The sequence below is a fragment of the Hypanus sabinus genome, chromosome 10 (assembly GCF_030144855.1).
Source record: "Hypanus sabinus isolate sHypSab1 chromosome 10, sHypSab1.hap1, whole genome shotgun sequence".
Taxonomy (NCBI): Eukaryota; Metazoa; Chordata; class Chondrichthyes; order Myliobatiformes; family Dasyatidae; genus Hypanus; species Hypanus sabinus.
This window is the reverse complement of record NC_082715.1, coordinates 77,083,013-77,101,027: the sequence shown is the minus strand read 5'-3', so window position 1 is coordinate 77,101,027 and position 18,015 is coordinate 77,083,013. Positions and strand designations below refer to the sequence as shown.

General features: G+C 40.7%; 1 protein-coding gene across 4 annotated transcripts in view; it reads right to left on the bottom strand.

Annotated features, from left to right (window-relative positions):
- The window catches only part of LOC132400777 (signal-induced proliferation-associated 1-like protein 2), a 503,978-nt gene that overhangs the window by 74,722 nt on the left and 411,241 nt on the right, over nt 1–18,015 (bottom strand). For 3 of the 4 annotated variants that reach the window (XM_059982129.1, XM_059982126.1, XM_059982127.1), the window contains 2 exons: nt 6,533–6,685; nt 991–1,097 (listed from right to left, as the gene is read on the bottom strand). In XM_059982129.1, coding sequence (XP_059838112.1) covers nt 991–1,097; nt 6,533–6,685 — 260 coding nt within the window. The remainder of the gene's footprint in view (nt 1–990; nt 1,098–6,532; nt 6,686–18,015) is intronic. The other variant, XM_059982128.1, reaches the window with a different exon arrangement.

Here is an 18,015-nt window from a genome sequence, read left to right as displayed (position 1 = left end):
CTCTTTCAGTTGACATGAGAGCTCCCATGGCACAAATTCAAGGGAGAACAAGTTATCCCACATATCCTTTCCAATATTTATTTTTCAATCAACATAAAACAGATGGATTGGGTCAAGGCAGCACTTATATTTGAACAAGTTTACCAAGCACAAATTGGTTGCTTTATTTCCCAAATTGCAACAGCAGCCACATATCAAAAATACTTATGAGCCACAAAGATCATTGGAATATTCTAAATGAGAAATGCAACAAAAATGCAAGTAGTCCTTTTTGTTTTACTTCTGTCAACAACTTCAGCATACTTGGCAGTTAGCCCTTCATATCGTGGGAGAAAAGTATTCCTGTTTAAAGAAAAAGATAATCTTTTATTTGTCACATGTACATCTAAAGATACAGAGTAATGCACTGTTTGCATCAGCGACTAACAGTCCAAGGGTGTACTAAGGGAAGCCTGTAACTGTTGCCAACATAGCATGCCCACAACTTACCCTCCCTAACTGTATGTCTTTTGGAATGTGGGTGGAAATCAAAACACCCACTCCTTTGGGTAAGAACGTACAAACTCCTTACCCAAAGCAGCAGGAATTGAACACCAATCTTCTTACTGCTGGCGCTGTAAAGCATAGTGCTAACCGCTAAGAGTACTGTATCGGGTTGGTTACCGACTCAGTTAGTAGCTCTGGTTAAATATGATAAAATGTCCACTGATAATTTGTGGGGATTGGCAAGAAGGAACTGATGGTAATACAGGAAAATGGGATTAGTGTACTGTAGTTGGCTAAAAACATCAGCATATATGTGGTGGCCTGAAAAATCAATTTCTGAGCTGTAAGACACATGCCTTTCTGTGATACAAGTCAAAATGTTGATCAGTTCAGTAAGCCAGGCAAATGTTGAATTAGCAACAATTGTAACACTGCAATGATCAGGGACATTTTAAATGCATAATTGCTCCTTTTTAATAAATTGATTCTAAACTCAAGGCTTACCAACGCTTCTGGCCCGTTCTAACGTACCATCTCGTTCTCTTGGTCCATCATACTCCGTCAGAGCACTTGTAGAACCTTGGTGATCATGTAGGATGGGAGATTGGCACCTTTTAATTATAAGCAGAACTATTTTTAATATCAACACCATGCTTATTTATCAAATAAAGGCAATTTTCATTTGCTGCTGACCTCAGTTTAAGAAAGATAAGCTTATCTACACATACACAAAGCCAATGCTGCATGCTGCCACTGGATTGCCCTTTAAAACATCTAAAATGATCCAAGGTCTACTATTTGAGTGGAGCAGGAACCAAATTTGCACTTACAAACATTTCATCACTTCATCTTTGAAGCAGTCATTTTCTTTTTCATAAACAAACACAATAGCAAGAGAACAAGGTCCCTGTAGCAATAAAGTGAAGTGAACATACTGAAGGGATGAATAGGATGCCACAAGGATTCTTTCCACAACCACCTAAAGAGGTAAGCAAGTTTGGAGTTGACATTACAGTTGAGAGACTGCATTGATCAATAATTTTCTCTGTGGACCTACAAAATTTTCAGAATCTGAAACACAAGCAGAACTCCTGTTATTCACCCTGAGATGATAATATCATTAATTACATGGAATTACATTGGCTCCTTATGTAAGAAAAGATGTGCTAGCACTGGAGTGGATCCAGAGGAGGTTCACAAGACTGATTCTGGGAATGAAAAAGTTAATGTATGAGGAACATTTGATGCGGGGTGTGGGGTGGAGGGGGGAAAGATTCTCATTAAAACATATCAAATATTGAAAGAGTTAGATGGAGTGGATATGGAGAGGATGTTTCCTTTTGTGGGGGAGTCTAGGACCAGAGGGCAAAGCCTCAGATGCAAGGGTTCCCAACCTGGGGTCCAGAGAGGGATATCCATTTAGAACAGAGATGATGAACTTCTTTAGCCAAAGAGTAGTAAATCTGTGGAATTCATTTGGATATATTTAAAGTGGAGATTAATAGGTTCTTGATTAATCAGAGCATCAAAAGTTAAGGAAGAAGGCAGGAGGATGGAGTTCAAATGAATAATAAATTGGCCACGTTGGAATGATGGAGCAGACCTGATGAGCTGAATGGCCTAATTCTGCTCCTATGTCTTATCACAACAGAATCTATAGTTCAAAAGTAATACTATGAAATAGTTTGGTACATTTAGGGCAGTATTAAAGCAAGTTATTCTTCATTAACTTTGGAGTGCTTTACTCAAAAGTTGTGTAAAGTGGTGGGGAAGATGCTGGAGTCAATTATACAAAATGAATTAACAGCACATTTGGATAGCAGTAACAGGATTGGTCTGAGTCAGCATGGATTTACGAAGGGGAAATCATGCTTGACTAATCTTCTGGAATTTTTTGAGGATGTAACTATGGAAATGGACATGGGAGAGCCAGAGGATGTAGTGTACCTGGACTTTCAGAAAGCCTTTGATAAGGTCCCACATAGGAGATTAGTGGGCAAAATTAAAGCACATGGTATTGGGGGTAGGGTACTGACATGGATAGAAAATTGGTTGGCAGACAGGAAACAAAGAGCAGGGATTAACGGGTCCTTTTCAGAATGGCAGGCAGTGACTAGTGGGGTACTGCAAGGCTCGGTGCTGGGACTGCAGCTATTTACAATATATGTTAATGATTTAGATGAAGGGATTAAAAGTAACATTAGCAAATTTGCAGATGACACAAAGCTGGGTGGCAGTGTGAAATGTGAGGAGGATGTTATGAGAATGCAGGGTAACTTGGAGAGGTTGGGTGAGTGGGCAGATGCAGTTTAATGTGGATAAATGTGAGGCTATCCACTTTGGTGGCAAGAACAGGAAGGCAGATTTCTATCTGAATGGTGTCAAGTTAGGAAAAGGGGAAGTACAACTAGATGTTCTTGTTCATCAGTCACTGAAAGTAAGCATGCAATGAAGAAAGCTAATGGCATGTTGGCCTTCATAACAAGGGGAGTTGAGTATAGGAGCAAAGAGGTCCTTCTGCAGTTGTACAGGGCCCTGGTTAGACCACACCTGGAGTATTGTGTTCATTTTTGGTCTCCAAAGTTGAGGAAGGACATTCTTGCTATTGATGGAGTGCATTATTGGTTCACGGGGTTAATTCCCGGGATGGCAGGACTGTCATATGTTGAAAGATTGGAGTGACTGGGCTTGTATACACTGGAATTTAGAAGGATGAGCGGGGATCTGATTGAAACATATAAGATTATTAAGGGATTGGACATGCTAGAGGCAGGAAAAATGTTCCTGATGTTGGGGGAGTCCAGAACTAGAGGCCACAGTTTAAGAATAAGGGGTAGGCCATTTCGAACAGAGTTGAGGAAAAACTTTTTCACCCAGAGAGTTGTGGATCTGTGGAATGCTCTGCCTCAGAAGGCAGTGGAGGCCAATTCTTCAGATGCTTTCAAGAGAGAGTTAGGTAGAGCTCTTATAGATAGCGGGGTCAAGGGATATGGGGAGAGGGCAGGAGTGGGGTACTGATTGTGGATGATCACACAGCCATGATCACATTGAATGGCGGTGCTGGCTCAAAGGGCCGAATGGCCTACTCCTGCACCTATTGTCTATTGTCTCTTCCCCCACCCTCCACATTTCTTCACAACTATTCTATATTGCATCAGATTGATTGTGAATGTGGCAAATGCACATACTGCTGATTGATTACACAGCAAATCAATTAGGCCTCCTATGTGTGGGAGGCACTCTCTTTTGGCATGGGCTTTTGAGTGTACATCTTTTCGTCTTGGCAGGCCCAGCTCATCGCTCCCACACTGTAAGCTGTCCAGTGTGTACCATTACTAACGTGACTCAGTAAAAATATTTAATACTACTCCATTGTTGTTTTTGTTCTGAGCAGATGTAACATACTCAACCCCACATATTTTATACTCCTTCGATACAGATTTATGAATCTGAGGGTGATATTGAAAAAGCCAATGGTTGTTACAAGTATGGTCTAAATACTTACAGAGTTAACTTACTCATTTGTTTTGTGTTAATTTTTAGGAATAGAAAAATGAACAATCAGTTGATGAGGTAACTGCAGATATTGTGGAATGCTTTAGCAAGTGATCTAAGAATTTTAAGGAAGAGTTCGATGGTATGTGTAACTGCATAAATATATTTAGGCATTAATAGTTTGTCACAAATAAGTATCTTGTTTATAACTGGTCAAAAATAATGCATTGTTAAATAGTTCAACTTATTCATTGTTGATTAAAAGGTCAGTACAACATCATAGGCTGAAGGGCCTGTACTATATTGTAATGTTTTATGTTTTATATCTATTTTCATCATCTCTGATGCTTCTGACACCCCACTAAACTCTCGGGAAAATTTATGGTAGCAAATTAATCTACCAACCACCCATTTTCAGTATGTATGAGGAAATGCGAGCACAAGACAGAAAGCCTGCAAGCTCCACACAGATAGCACCCGAGGCCTGGATTGAACCTAGATCACTGATACAGTGCGGCAGAGTGTCTGTTAGATGCACGACTTTCACCCACAGTTTTGAATGAACTTTTTGTAATGTGTGCCGTACATCTGCAGATATGTGCCATACCTGTTCATGAAGAGAAATCCCATCTTTAAAGATTAGATAGAGTTGATGTAAATTAACATGTATAACATAGAATAATTGTTAAAATGGGAGGAGGGGGTGCTTAATCGTTGTTAAGAATATTTGGGCTGAAGGACATGCTTTCTGTATGACCAACATGTAGACCTTGTACTATGGATGGTAGGAGTGTAATGGAACAGAGAACCTAGGAGTGTAAGTGCATAGATTGTTAAAAGCAGAGTCACACACAGACATGGTGATGAAAAGGCAGTTAACAATCTGGCCTTCATCAGTCAGAGCACTGAGAATAGGATCTGGGACACAACAATTGCATAAGTTGTTGGTGAGGCCACACTTGGAGAACTGTGTATAGTTTTGGTCACCTTGCTTTTGGAAAGATGTGATTAAACTGGGAAGAGTACAAAAATACTCACAAGGATTTTGTCAGAATTACAAAGAGAGGTTGACCAGGCTAAGTTGATTTTTCTTGGAATGCAGGAGAATGAGGGACGACCTTATAGACACATTTAAAATTATACAAGGCATGGATGTTAACGGAATTAGGAGACATAGATTGAGGTTGAGAAGGGAAAATTTTTAAAGGGACCAGAAGGGAAATCTTGTCATGTAGGGGCCGGTGAGTATATGGATGAAGAGGTTCAGACAGGGATATTTGAATAGGTACATGAGCGGACAGGGGTTATAGGGATGTGGTCCAAATGCAGGATATTGAGACTACCAGTGGTCAGCATGGACTCACTGAGCCGAATGGCCTGAATCCATGCTGTATTTCTCTATGACTATCTACGACCAACTTTAAAGTAGAGCTTTTCAAAAAATTCTCTGCTTGCTAAGAAGGATTCTTTGATTATAATAAGCTCTCATTTTTAGGAAAATAGGCTTGGAGTAGATTCGTGCTTTGCTTTTAAGTCAAACTAGCAAGAAGCATCTTCCAGCGTGTTCTGGCATATATAATTTCAAAAGATATGTTTATTGAACACTAGATTTGACAATTCACAGAGCAAGCTAAATCTCCTTTCAAACTATTGAACATCATAAAGTTTTCATACAAAGAATCATTCTCAATTACCAGGAATATTTCTTGGTCTGCACTATAATATAAAGCACACTTCAATTAGATTAGCAGTAAAGGATTGCTCTTTCAAATTAAATGCACAAAATAAGTAATGACCATACTTACTTATCTACCTATAGTAATAAAGAAATCTCAAGTATTTTCCTGAAATCAATCAAAAAACACCCTGTCCATCTCTGAATATGTAGCCTAAGCACAGGGCATTCATCAGAGATTCATAATTATTCCACATGGAAGCAGACCCTCTGGCCCAACCCATTCATGACAACCAATGTCAACTTTATTTAAAGTTCCCTCTCCTGAAGTACATTTGATTCACTGAAGCCCCATCTTGTGTTACAGAATAACAAGTTATTTTAAACTGGAATAACACATACCAAATGCTGGACAAACTGAACAGGTTGTCAGCATCTATGGAAAGGAATATACATTTAACGTTCCGGGCTAAGATCCCATTTAACGTTCAGGCCCTGTTGAAGGGTCTTGGCCCAAAATATCGAAGGCTTATTCTTTTCGATTGATACTGTCTGACCTGCTAAGTTCCTCCAGCATTTTGTATGTGTTATTTTGGTTTCCCAACATCTGCAGAATGTTTTGTATTTATTTTAAACTCATGTAGTTTTAACACTTTCTCAGTTGTAGCTATTTTCCAGAAAATATAATCGTTTAAATTTTTTTGGGTTGCCATACTTGATATAATTGTCTAATCATGGTAATGTTGGTAATGTTACCAAAGATTCTTTTTGCTTAAGTTATGCTTGAGATGTTCGACATCCATCTCTAACATACAGTGGTGGAATCTGGGAGAGTGAACTCAGCATTCTGTAAATAAATTCGTAAGTTTTACATACCCATCATATCCAGACTGTTGCCTCCAATGACTACTGCCACTTGGTCCTGGATCACTGGAAGATGACTGGTTGCTAGGAGAGCTTCTGTAATGTTGACTAGAATCACCAACACTGGATTGTGAGAGTTGAACATTTTCCACATCTTGCATAGATCTGCAAAACAAACAAATGCTTTCAGTGTTTGGTAAAAAAAAAACAGTGAACTGAAGATACAACTAATGTTTATTATGAATTAATATTCTGCCAAATTGGCCATGATAGAGTTTATGATCCATGGAAAGCTTCTTTACCTTCTGATTCAGATGCAGATTCAGACTCATCTATCACAGGTACATTGAAATGCGTTAATTGCATCAACAACCAACAAAACCCAAGAATGTGCTGAGGCAGCCTGCAAACATTGTCACACTTCCTATGCCAACATCGCATGCCCACAATGTTCAGCAGAACAACACATGCAGCAACAGCAACAAAACCAAAGCAAGACAATAACAAGAAAACAGGACCTGCTCCAACCCTCCTCATCCATCCACCCACCCACTCACACACATAGATAGCTGCCTCCCGACTCTTAGACACAGATATCAGGCCTTTGTTTGATTTCACCTTTCCTTACTGAGCTACCTGTAAAGCAAATGCTTTATTTCCCTCTACTGTCATTAATCAACTTTATTTGCTGTTTGTATATGTTATCCCTTCTGACTTCATCCACACTTTTAATCACCAAAACCTGATTGGTCCAGCAAAGACTGGAGGTTAGCTTTAATTATCACATGTACACCTGTCAACATCCAACATAGAAGGTGCTGGAGACAGCCAGCAAGTGTTGCACATTTATAGTGCTAATATAACATGCCCACGATTTACTATCCCTAACCCGTATGTCTTTAGGATGTGAGAGGAAACTGGAGCACACAGAGGAAATCCACATGGGTCACAGAAAAATGAGATACAGAGGAGTGTTTAAAGACAACAAAGTCATGTCTAGAGTGGCCAAGTCAGAGCCCATACCTTAATCCCATTGAGAATTTGTGGCTGGACTTGAAAAGGGCTATTCACTTACAATCACCATGCAATTGGACAGAACTTGATCAGTTTTGTAAAGAAGAATGGGGAAAAATTGCAGTGTCCAGATGTGCAAAGCTGATCGAGACCTATCCACACAGAGACTCAAGGATGGCAATTGCTGTCTAAGGTGCATCTACTAAATACTGACTTGAAGTTCGAGTGAATACTTATGCACCTTTAGGCCTGAATGGGACAATTTAAAATTTTCTATGCAGCAGATGTCTATATAGTAGTTGTATTACATCATACAGTATACTGTGTGTGTATATATCTATATACATACCTGTATATATATACACACACACATATTATATATATACACACACACACACACACACACATATTATATATATATATATAAAAAATAAATAAGGCAAACACGAGGAAATCTGCAGATGCTGGAAATTCAAGCAACACACATAAAATGCTGGTGGAATGCAGCAGGCCAGGCAGCATCTATAGGGAGAAGCGCTGTTGACGTTTCGGGCCGAGACCTGACGAGGCCTGCTGCGTTCCACCAGCATTTTGCGTGTGTTGCATATATACACACACATATATATATATAAAATGACTTGAAAGCAATATGTTACATAATCGTGTTGAGATGCATTCTATATTGAGTTAGAGTTTATAGCTAAGCAGGGAGGGATGGTGTGTATTTAATATTTCAGTAATATTTAAGTATTATTGTAAATATATTATTTGATTAACATTCTTTGTTGTTCACATAATTCACTTTGGGTTTTATGTAAAAGTGCATGAATGGCATATGACATTATACCACCACAGTACAGAATGAGTTATCCCCAGGCAAATTCTTCCTAACAAGTTGAAAGGTTTTCCACTCCAAACCAGACTCAAGACCTCTCTGTTAATCTGTGCATAATATTTTCTTTGTAGTGTTAAGGGAGCATGATGCAAAGGCTCTGGGGTGTTCACTTTCATCACTTATGACATGTGACATGACTGCATCTATACCATAAGCAGGCGAGTCACAGACAAGCTTCACTAGATGATGTGGATCATAATATGTGAGTACTGTGTTTGACCTTTTTGAAAGCCAAGTTTGTCTGTTGCCATTTCTTCTGGATCTGTAGTAATGAATTCAAGGGGTGAAGCACAGTGGCCAGGTTTGGCAAGAACCTGTTATAGTAATTGACAAATACTAAAAAGGACCACAACTGTGACATATCCATTGACCTCGGGGAAATTCACTGCTTGAATTTTCTCAGCACACTTTAGTAAACCTTGTATGTTAATGGTGTAACCACAGTAAGTGATGCTTGGTTTAAATAATTCACACTTGTTGCATCGTGTTCTGAGCCCATAATCTTCTAATCTTTATAACACTGTCTTGAGATTTTGGAGCTGTACTTTGTCAACCTCACTGGTAACAATTATGTCATTCAGGTAACACTGAGTGCCTGGGCAGTCTTGCAGCACCTGTTCCATAGATTCTTGCCAGTGTAGATGCACATCCTGCTCCAAAAATAAGCTTTTAATCAGGATAAAACCCTCTGAGTGCTCACATGCACTACTTGTGTTGAAGATGTTTTCCTTCATGTTCCCTCAGATCTTTCACCTTCCACCCTTAACCCATCACCTCTGGTTGCCATCCCACCCAACCTCAGTGGAAAAAGCCTGCTTGTTTGCCCTACCTAAACCCCTCATAATTTTGGATATCTCTATCAAATCTCCTTTAAATCTTCTATGTTCTAAGGAATAAAGTCCTAACCTTTTCAATCTTTCCTTATAATTCAGATCTTCCAGACCTGACAATATCCTTATAAATTTTCTCTGTACTCTTTCAACCTTATGTCCTGTGTCACTCTCATCATTATCACACTTTTTATCAACAGGATGCAGATTAGTGCTCTTTTTGAAACTGCTAATTGTTTTTTTTAAATCTTTGTCTCTTCCCTGTGCAGTCCATTTATTTTTGTCTGCCTAAAATGCTCATTGTATGTTTTCTTTTAGTTATTCATTTATGGGATGTGGGTGTTGGCAGCTAAGCCAGCATTTATTGTCCATCCCTAGCTGCCCTTGAGAAGGTGTGTTAAGCTGCCTTCCTGAACCACTGCAGTCCGAGATTTCGTACTTCGCTGCATTTTCAGCAAGTTTCGCCTTTAAACCTGCATTGGTCTGGTGTCTGTGAGCCCTTGCCACAATGGTAACATGATTTGTATGGCCAGGCCAGTTTCCATTCAGACGTTGCAATTTTGCTCATGCTATCATTCCTGACTGCAACTTAATGCGTCTCTGTCTGCTGTTTCCATTGATACAATGATTTAAATGTGAGCAGTGGATCAGTTAGCAACCATTTTTAAATGCTTTCTTGTAAGATTCCACAAACTAAATGATCTCTCAGTGCATCATTACGCGCATTACTAAACTGGTAATGACTGGACAGTTCCTTCAGTTCAGCCACGTAAGCTGAAGGAGATTCCCCTTGATTCTGCCGATGAAATGTAAGGTATTCTGCAATCAACAATGGTTCAGTTGTTAATGTTCTTGTATTACTTCTATGATATCAGCAAAGCTAATTTTGGCTGGTTTGGCTGGAATAGCTAAACAGCAAACTGTATGCCTTTCCACCTATTACACTCAGCGACACTGGCACTTGCTTTGCATGATTTCATTTCATATGACTGCTCAGTTCATTTAGTATACAATATCTAGTTTTCCGTTGTGGAATCGAATGCAGTTACCTTTCCAATGTAGCCTGCTTTTAAAAATTTTATTATCACCCATGCTCACAATTTCTAAACCGGTGAATTTTGTCCTTTTTCTGCCTCAAGACAGAAGATATTGATGAAAGTAGAGCAGTAGATGTAGTGTATATAGATTTTAGCAAGGCATTTGACAAGGTACCCAATGCAAGGCTGATTGAGAAAGTATGGAGGCATGGGATCCAAGGGGACATTGCTTTGTGGATCCAGAACTGGCTTGTCCACAGAAGGCAAAGAGTGATTGTAGACGGGTCATATTCTGCATGGGGGTCAGTGACCAGTGGTGTGCCTCAGGAATCTGTTCCGGGACCCCTATTCTTCGTGATTTTTATAAATGACCTGATTGAGGAAGTGGGGGGATGGTTAGTAACTTTGCTGATGACACAAAGGTTGGGGGTGCTGTGGATAGTGTGGAGGGTTGTCTGAGGTTACAGCAGGACATTGATAGGATGCAAAACTGGGCTGAGAAGTGGCAGATGGAGTTCAACCCAGATTAAATGTGAGGTGGTTAATTTTGGTAGGTCAAAACAGATGGTAGAATGTAGTATTAATGGTAAGACTCTTGGCAGTGTGGAGGATCAGAGGAATCTTGGGGTCCAAGTCCATAGAATACTCAAGGCTGCTGTGCAGGTTGACTCTGTGGTTAAGAAAGCATATGGTGCATTGACCTTCATCGATCGTGGGATTAAGTTTAGGAGCTGAGAGGTAATGCTGCAGGTATATAGGACCCTGGTCAGACCCCACTTAGAATACTGTGCTCAGTTCAGGTCACCTCACTACAGGAAGGATGTGGAAACTATAGAAAGGGTGCAGAGGAGATTTACAAGGATGTTGCCTGGATTGGGGAGCATGCCTTATGAGAACAGGTTGAGTGAGCTTGGCCTTTTTTCCTTGGAGCGATGGAGGATGAGAGGTGACCTGATAGAGGTGTATAAGTTGATGAGAAGCATTGATCATGTGGATAGTCAGAGGATTTTTTCCAGGGCTGAAATGACTAGCACGAGAGGGCACAGTTTGGAGGTGCTTGGAAGTAGGTACAGAAGGTACAGGGGTAAGTTTTTACGCTGAGAGTGGTGAGTGCGTGGAATGGGCTGCCAGTGACTGTGGTGCAGGCAGATATGATAGGGTCTTTTAAGAGACTCCTGGACAGGTACATGGAGCTTAGAAAAATAGAGGGCTATGGGTAACCCTAGGTAATTTCTATGGTAAGGACATGTTTGGCACAGCTTTGTGGGCCGAATGGTCTGTATTGTGCTGTAGGTTTTCTATGTTTTTATTAAATACACAACAAGAATATTCAGCAAAACTATAGTGTAACTTTCAGACATCCACATTTGCACTGATATTTCTAAGCTGTTAGTCTTTTGGACAAACAGCAGCAGTTAAGGGGAGGTCTCTGGACGTTTCCATACAAAATGTGGATTATTATTGTTTGTGAGCAATTGCTTTGACAAAATCAGTTGCCTCATTTCCCAAAACTGATTATGTCAAAATTATTCAAATGACACTAAATACCTTGGGAAAGTCAGGGGTCATGAAAGGTGTTATAGAAATATAATTATTTAATATACTACAAACAATTCAGTTCAAAATGTTGACATAATATCATGAATAGCTAAAGTTTAGTTGTGCATAAGTAAAATGCTAAGGTCACCAGAAACCATGCATGCTTCTGGTGTCAATTTTATTTCTGAAGAATTACTGGGGCTATGTAAGACCAATCTTACTACGTAGCTTGCTATTTCTATTATATATGCTTTTTCACAGATTAATATTTGTAATAGATAACTTAAGAAACACAACAGACACTTCTGAAATTAGATACATATGGATAATACTTGGTTGATTTGAGCATTACATTTCTGCAAGCATTTCATGAACACAATTAGAGTTCTTCACCTCCAAATGAAACTGATATTCCACACCTGCCTTGCAGCAGATGGTCTAATCCTATTAATAGAAAAAGTAAATTGCATCTCTCTGTATCGCTGATCAGACAAATGCAGAATCCCAATATGAAATCTGACACATTATACTTAAGGCAAGAGACCTTTTGGAATGCTGATGGCCCTAGAGAACTGATGTTACCCAAAGCATTGAAGGAACTTTCAAGGTCAAAGGAGAAATGAATGATTAAAGTGGTGTATTTGTTATTACTTCGATCGTGTAACCATCACTGTTGTCAGTGAGTGACTAATCCTCACATCTCAGTTACAGGATGAAGGTGTGTCTGAATAAGCTATTGACTATTTCTTTGAAATTCTCCATCTGTGGTGTGTCTATTTTATACTGTAGAAAGGCACTGACTACAAAAGACTTACTTTTACACAATGCACTTCATTATCTTACACTGGCAAAACTCCCAAATGATGAACAGTTTCTTAAGTGAATCTGCAGATATACATCGAAACATACAGTGAAATGTGCCATATTGGATCAAATCAAATTAACAAGGATTATTCTGGGCAGCCGTTACCAACATAGCATGTCCATAACTCACTAACCCTAACTGTATGTTTTTGGAAGGTGGGAGGAAACTAGAGCACCTGGAGAAACCCATAAGCTCACAGGGAGAATGTACTCCTTGCAGACAGCAGCAAGAATGGAACCTCGATCGGTGATCACTGATCACAGGTGCTGTACTATCCTTTAATTCTCACCCATTCTGAAAACTAACTCAGCCTTAAAAATGCCAAAATGCTCAGTGCTTTCAGCTCGCTGGTATGAAAATTCTAAAGATTCATAACACTTCAGAGGAGAAACTCCTCCTCACTTCTCTTGTGGTTGACTCCTATTCCCTGGTTCCAGACCTTCCCACCAGTGGAAAAACTACACTTTTACCGTATCAAACTTCCTCAAAATCTCATGCATTTCAAAAAGAGCATTTCATTCTAAATCAATACTTCTCATCTATATTTGTCAAGGATAAATATGTGGAAGGTAGGGAATTCAGGGAGGGTTGTGTGTCTTATCTGAAGGTCAGTATTAAGAAGGAAAAGGTGTTAGTTATCATAGATGCATAACAGTTGAATAAGCAATGTGGATTGATGTAATAGGAAGCAAGACAGGAGATAGCTGGGGACCTGATAGAGATGGCTGCTTATTCATTATCCACAGAAAAGGGCAAAAGGATTATGCTGCCTCTTTTTTTCAGAAGGACATCAGGGATAAACTAGGTAACTGGCCAGTGAGCCTTATATCAGTGGTACGTAAATAGAGAAGATCCTAAGGGATAAAATCTACATACATTTGGAAAAGGAAGAACAATTTAAGAATGGAGACACAAGGGACTACAGTGTTTGTAATCAGGAGTAACACAATCTGCTGGAGGAATTCAGCAGGTTGAGCAGCATCTGTGAAAGGAACTGTTGACATTTGGAGTTGAGATCCGGCATCAGGACTGAGAGTGGAGAGGTCAGATGGCCATCATAGAGATAGGAAGGGGAGTGGTGAGTGATGACTCTGAGGTGATTGGGAGACCAAAGGCAGTGTAAGATGCCAGGCAGATAGTGCCTCAGGTAAGGGAGATGACTGTGGGTGGAGTTGAAAGATTGTAGCAGGTGAAAGGTAGACAGAGGCAGACAGAGAGAGAGAGAGGGGGAAAAAAAAAACAGACGGAGCAGGGCAGGGTAAGGGTAGTGTGAAGATGGGAGATAGCTGCTGGAAGGAGATAAGCAGGAACGCAAATCACTACCAGACCAGGACTCAGGTGAGTAAAGCAGGTGAGAATGGGAATCAGTAGAGAAGAAAGGAGAAGTGCATGATAGTTGGCAGAACTCTGTAAACCATGATAGAAGGAAAGCCAAGTGTCCTGAAAAATAACATCTTAGATGTCCTTCAACAGAAAGCCTCATCTTGTGGACAGATGCAGTGGAGATAAAGAAACTGTGAGAAAGGACTGCCCTCACCCCATCCGCTCGCCACCCCACTCCAGATAGGGTTCCCTTTGTCCTCACCTACCACCCCACCAGCCTCCAGGTCCAACGTATAATTCTCCGTAACTTCCGCCACCTCCAATGAGATCTCACTACCAAGCACATCTTTCCCTCCCCCCCTCTTTCTGCTTTCCGCAGGGATCGCTCCCTACACGACTTCCTTGTCCACTCGTCCCCCTCATCCCTTCCCACCGATCTCCCTCCTGGCACTTACCCTTGTAAGCGGAACAAGTGCTACACCTGCCCTTACACTTCCTCCCTCACCACCATTCAGGGCCCCAGACAGTCCTTCCAGGTGAGGCGACACTTCACCTGTGAGTCAGCTGGTGTGGTATACTGCATCCGGTGCTCCCGGTGTGGCCTTCTATATATTGGTGAGACCCGATGCAGACTGGGAGACCGTTTTGCTGAACACCTACGCTCAGTCCGCCAGAGAAAGCAGGATCTCCCAGTGGCCACACATTTTAATTCCACATCCCATTCCCATTCTGCTATGTCTATCCATGGCCTCCTCTACTGTCAAGATGAATCCACACTCAGGTTGGAGGAACAACACCTTATATACCAGCTGGGTAGCCTCCAACCTGATGGCATGAACATTGACTTCTCTAACTTCCGTTAATGCCCCTCCTCCCCTTCTTGCCCCATCCCTAACATATTTAGTTGTTTGCTTTTTTCTCTCTCTCTCTGCCCATCACCCTGACTGTTCTCCATCTCCCTCTGGTGATCCCTCCTCCCCCTTTCTTTTTCCCGAGGCCTCCCGTCCCATAATCCTTTCCCTTCCCCAGCTCTGTATCACTTTCGCCAATCACCTTTCCAGCTCTTAGTTTCACCTCACCCCCTCCGGTCTTCTCCTATCATTTCACATTCCCCCCTCCCCCACTACTTTCAAATCTCTTAGTATCTCTCCTTTCATTTAGTCCTGACGAAGGGTCTCGGCCTGAAACATCAACAGTGCTTCTCCTATTGATGCTGCCTGGCCTGCTGTGTTCCACCAGCATTTTGTGTGTGATGTTTGAATTTCCAGCATCTGCCGATTTCCTCGTGTTTGTGCGAGAAAGGATTGCAATGTTTACAAGGAACAGAATAGGAAGAGGTGTGGTCTAAATAGTGGTGGGTATATAATAAATATCACTGTCTCTTGAGATGGAGACAGATCTAGAAAATGGAGAGAAATGTCAAAAATGTGAATTTGAGAGCAGTGCCAAGTTGTTAGTAAAGGAGATAAAATTGATGAGTTTTTCACAGGTGCAAGAAGCAGCACCAATGCAGCCATTAATGAAAAAGTGTTGGAAGTAATACCGGGGAAGGTTTAGAACAGGAATTGTTTCACACAGTCAACAAAAAATGGACATTGCTGGAGATTAGAGCTACACCTCTGATTTGTAGAAAGTGACAGGAGTCAAAAGAGAAGTTGTTTAAGGTAAGAACAAGTTCAACCAGGCAGATGAGACTGTAGGTGGTGGGGCCGAATAATTGGTGTAGAAAGAAATAAAGGGCTTTTATACTTTCCTGATGGGGTATGGAGGTATATAAAGATTGGACATCCATAGTGAAGATGAGGCATTGGGGAGTGTGGAATTGGAATGGTGGAGGACATGTGAGATGTCCCATATGTAGGTGAGAAGAGATTGGACACAGAAGGACAGGAAGGATTTCAGACATAAGGTGATAAGTTTGGTGGGGCAGGAGCAGACAGAAACAATGAGTCAATCAGGACAGTCCTGTTTGTGGATCTTAGGTAAGAGATAGAAGCAGGAAGTGCAGGGTTGAGGCACTATGAGATTAGAGCCTGTAGAGATGATGTTCAGCATGGGTTTGTGCAGGGAAATCCTTTCTTGATAAACTTTATTGAGTTTTTTTAAGGTAACTAAAAAGGCATTGCTTATATAGACCAGTAAAAAATATGACATGGTTGTACACGGTAGGCCAAAATGTGTTAACACATAGGGAAGCTGCCTAAATGGTTCCAACATTGGCTTAGTGATTGGAAACAAAGGGAATGGTAGAATGATGTTTTTCTGATCACAGGGCTATGACCAGTGGTGCACCACAGAGACTGGTGCTGTGACACTTGTTAATTTTATGTATTTTGTTTTCCCTGGTATGAAGGAGACTGAGCAGTGACCTGATAAATGTATAAAATTGGGTAGATGGTCAAAATCTCTTTTTCCTGTGGTGGCGGTATCAAAGCCAAGACGACATAGGTTAAGGTTGGATGAAGAAGCATTAGAGGGTATTGGTGGGGGGGGGGGGGGGAGGGAAGCTTTTCTTCGTACAGTGTGGCTGATATCTGCAACTCATAGCTAGAAGAGGTGGGGGAGTCAGATACAATCACTAGGTTAAAAGCATTTAGAAATCCAATGAAATAGGCAACTCATGGAAGGATATGGACCTAATGTAAGCAAATGGGATGGAGATGGGAAAAAGGGGCCTGCTTCTGTGCTGTAAAACTCCTATGATTCTTCTGTGCTCCAGACAGTATCTGCCAACTCTGCTCCATTTTCCATCTTCAACCTAGCAAACATTCTAAAGAGATTAGCTGTATTCATCACAAGTACATAGAAGGATAAAGTGAAATGCATTATTTGTGTCAATGGCCAACACAGTCTGAAGATATGCTGGGAGCACCCTGCAAGTACTGGCAGCAAGCCTGCAAATTATTAACCCTAATATCAATCTTTGGAATGTGAGAGGAAATCAGACACCGGGAGGGACACACAAACTCCTCAGAGGTGGCAGAGGAAAATGAATTGTAATTGCTTGCACTGTAAAGTATTATGCTATAATACCTTGCCACCCATGCCAGCACCAGGACAAATATATCCTGCCTCAAGACAAATATTCCAGATGTAACCTCAAAAAAGCCCAATACTATTGTCACAAAACTTCCTTCCTCTTATAATTCATCTTGCTTGCAATGAAGGGCTACAGTCCATTTATCATGTTACTTTATCATTTCCTGTCAGAATCACATTATGTTCAGATTTTCCTGCGCCTAACATTACTTATATACATACAGTCCCTATAAAAAGTATTCCTTCCACACCCCCTTGGAAGTTTTCAAGTTTTATTGCTTTTCAACATTGAATCACAGTGGATATAATTTGGCTTTTTTTTTGACACTGATCAACAGAAAAAGACTCTTTCATGTCAAAGTGAAAACAGATCTCTACAAAGTGACCTCAATTAATTACAAATATAAATCACAAAATAATTGATTGCATAAGTATTCACCCCCTTTAATATGACACACCAAATCATCACTAGTGCAGCCAATTGGTTTTCGAAGTGACATAATTTACTAAATGGAGATTACTATGTGCAGTCAGGGTGTTTCAATTGATTGTAGTAAAAATACACCTGTATCTGGAAGGTCCAGCTGCTGGTGAGTCAGTATCCTGGCAAAAACTACACCATGAAGACAAAAGAACACCCCAAGAAATTCCGTGAAAGGGTTATTGAAAAGCACAAGTCAGGAGATGGACACAAGAAAACTTCCAAGTATTGAATATCCTTTGGAGTACAGTTAAGTCAATCATTAAGAAATGGAAAGAATATGGTACAGCTTTAAAGCTGTCTAGAGCAAACTGTCATCAAAAACTGAGTGACTGTGCAAGAAAGGGACGAGAGAGGGAGGCCACCAAGAACTCTATGGTAACTCTGGAGCAGTTACAAGCTTCAGTATCTGAGATGGGAGAGAGTGCGCATATAACGGCTATTGCCAGGGTGCTTCATCACCGGAAAGTGG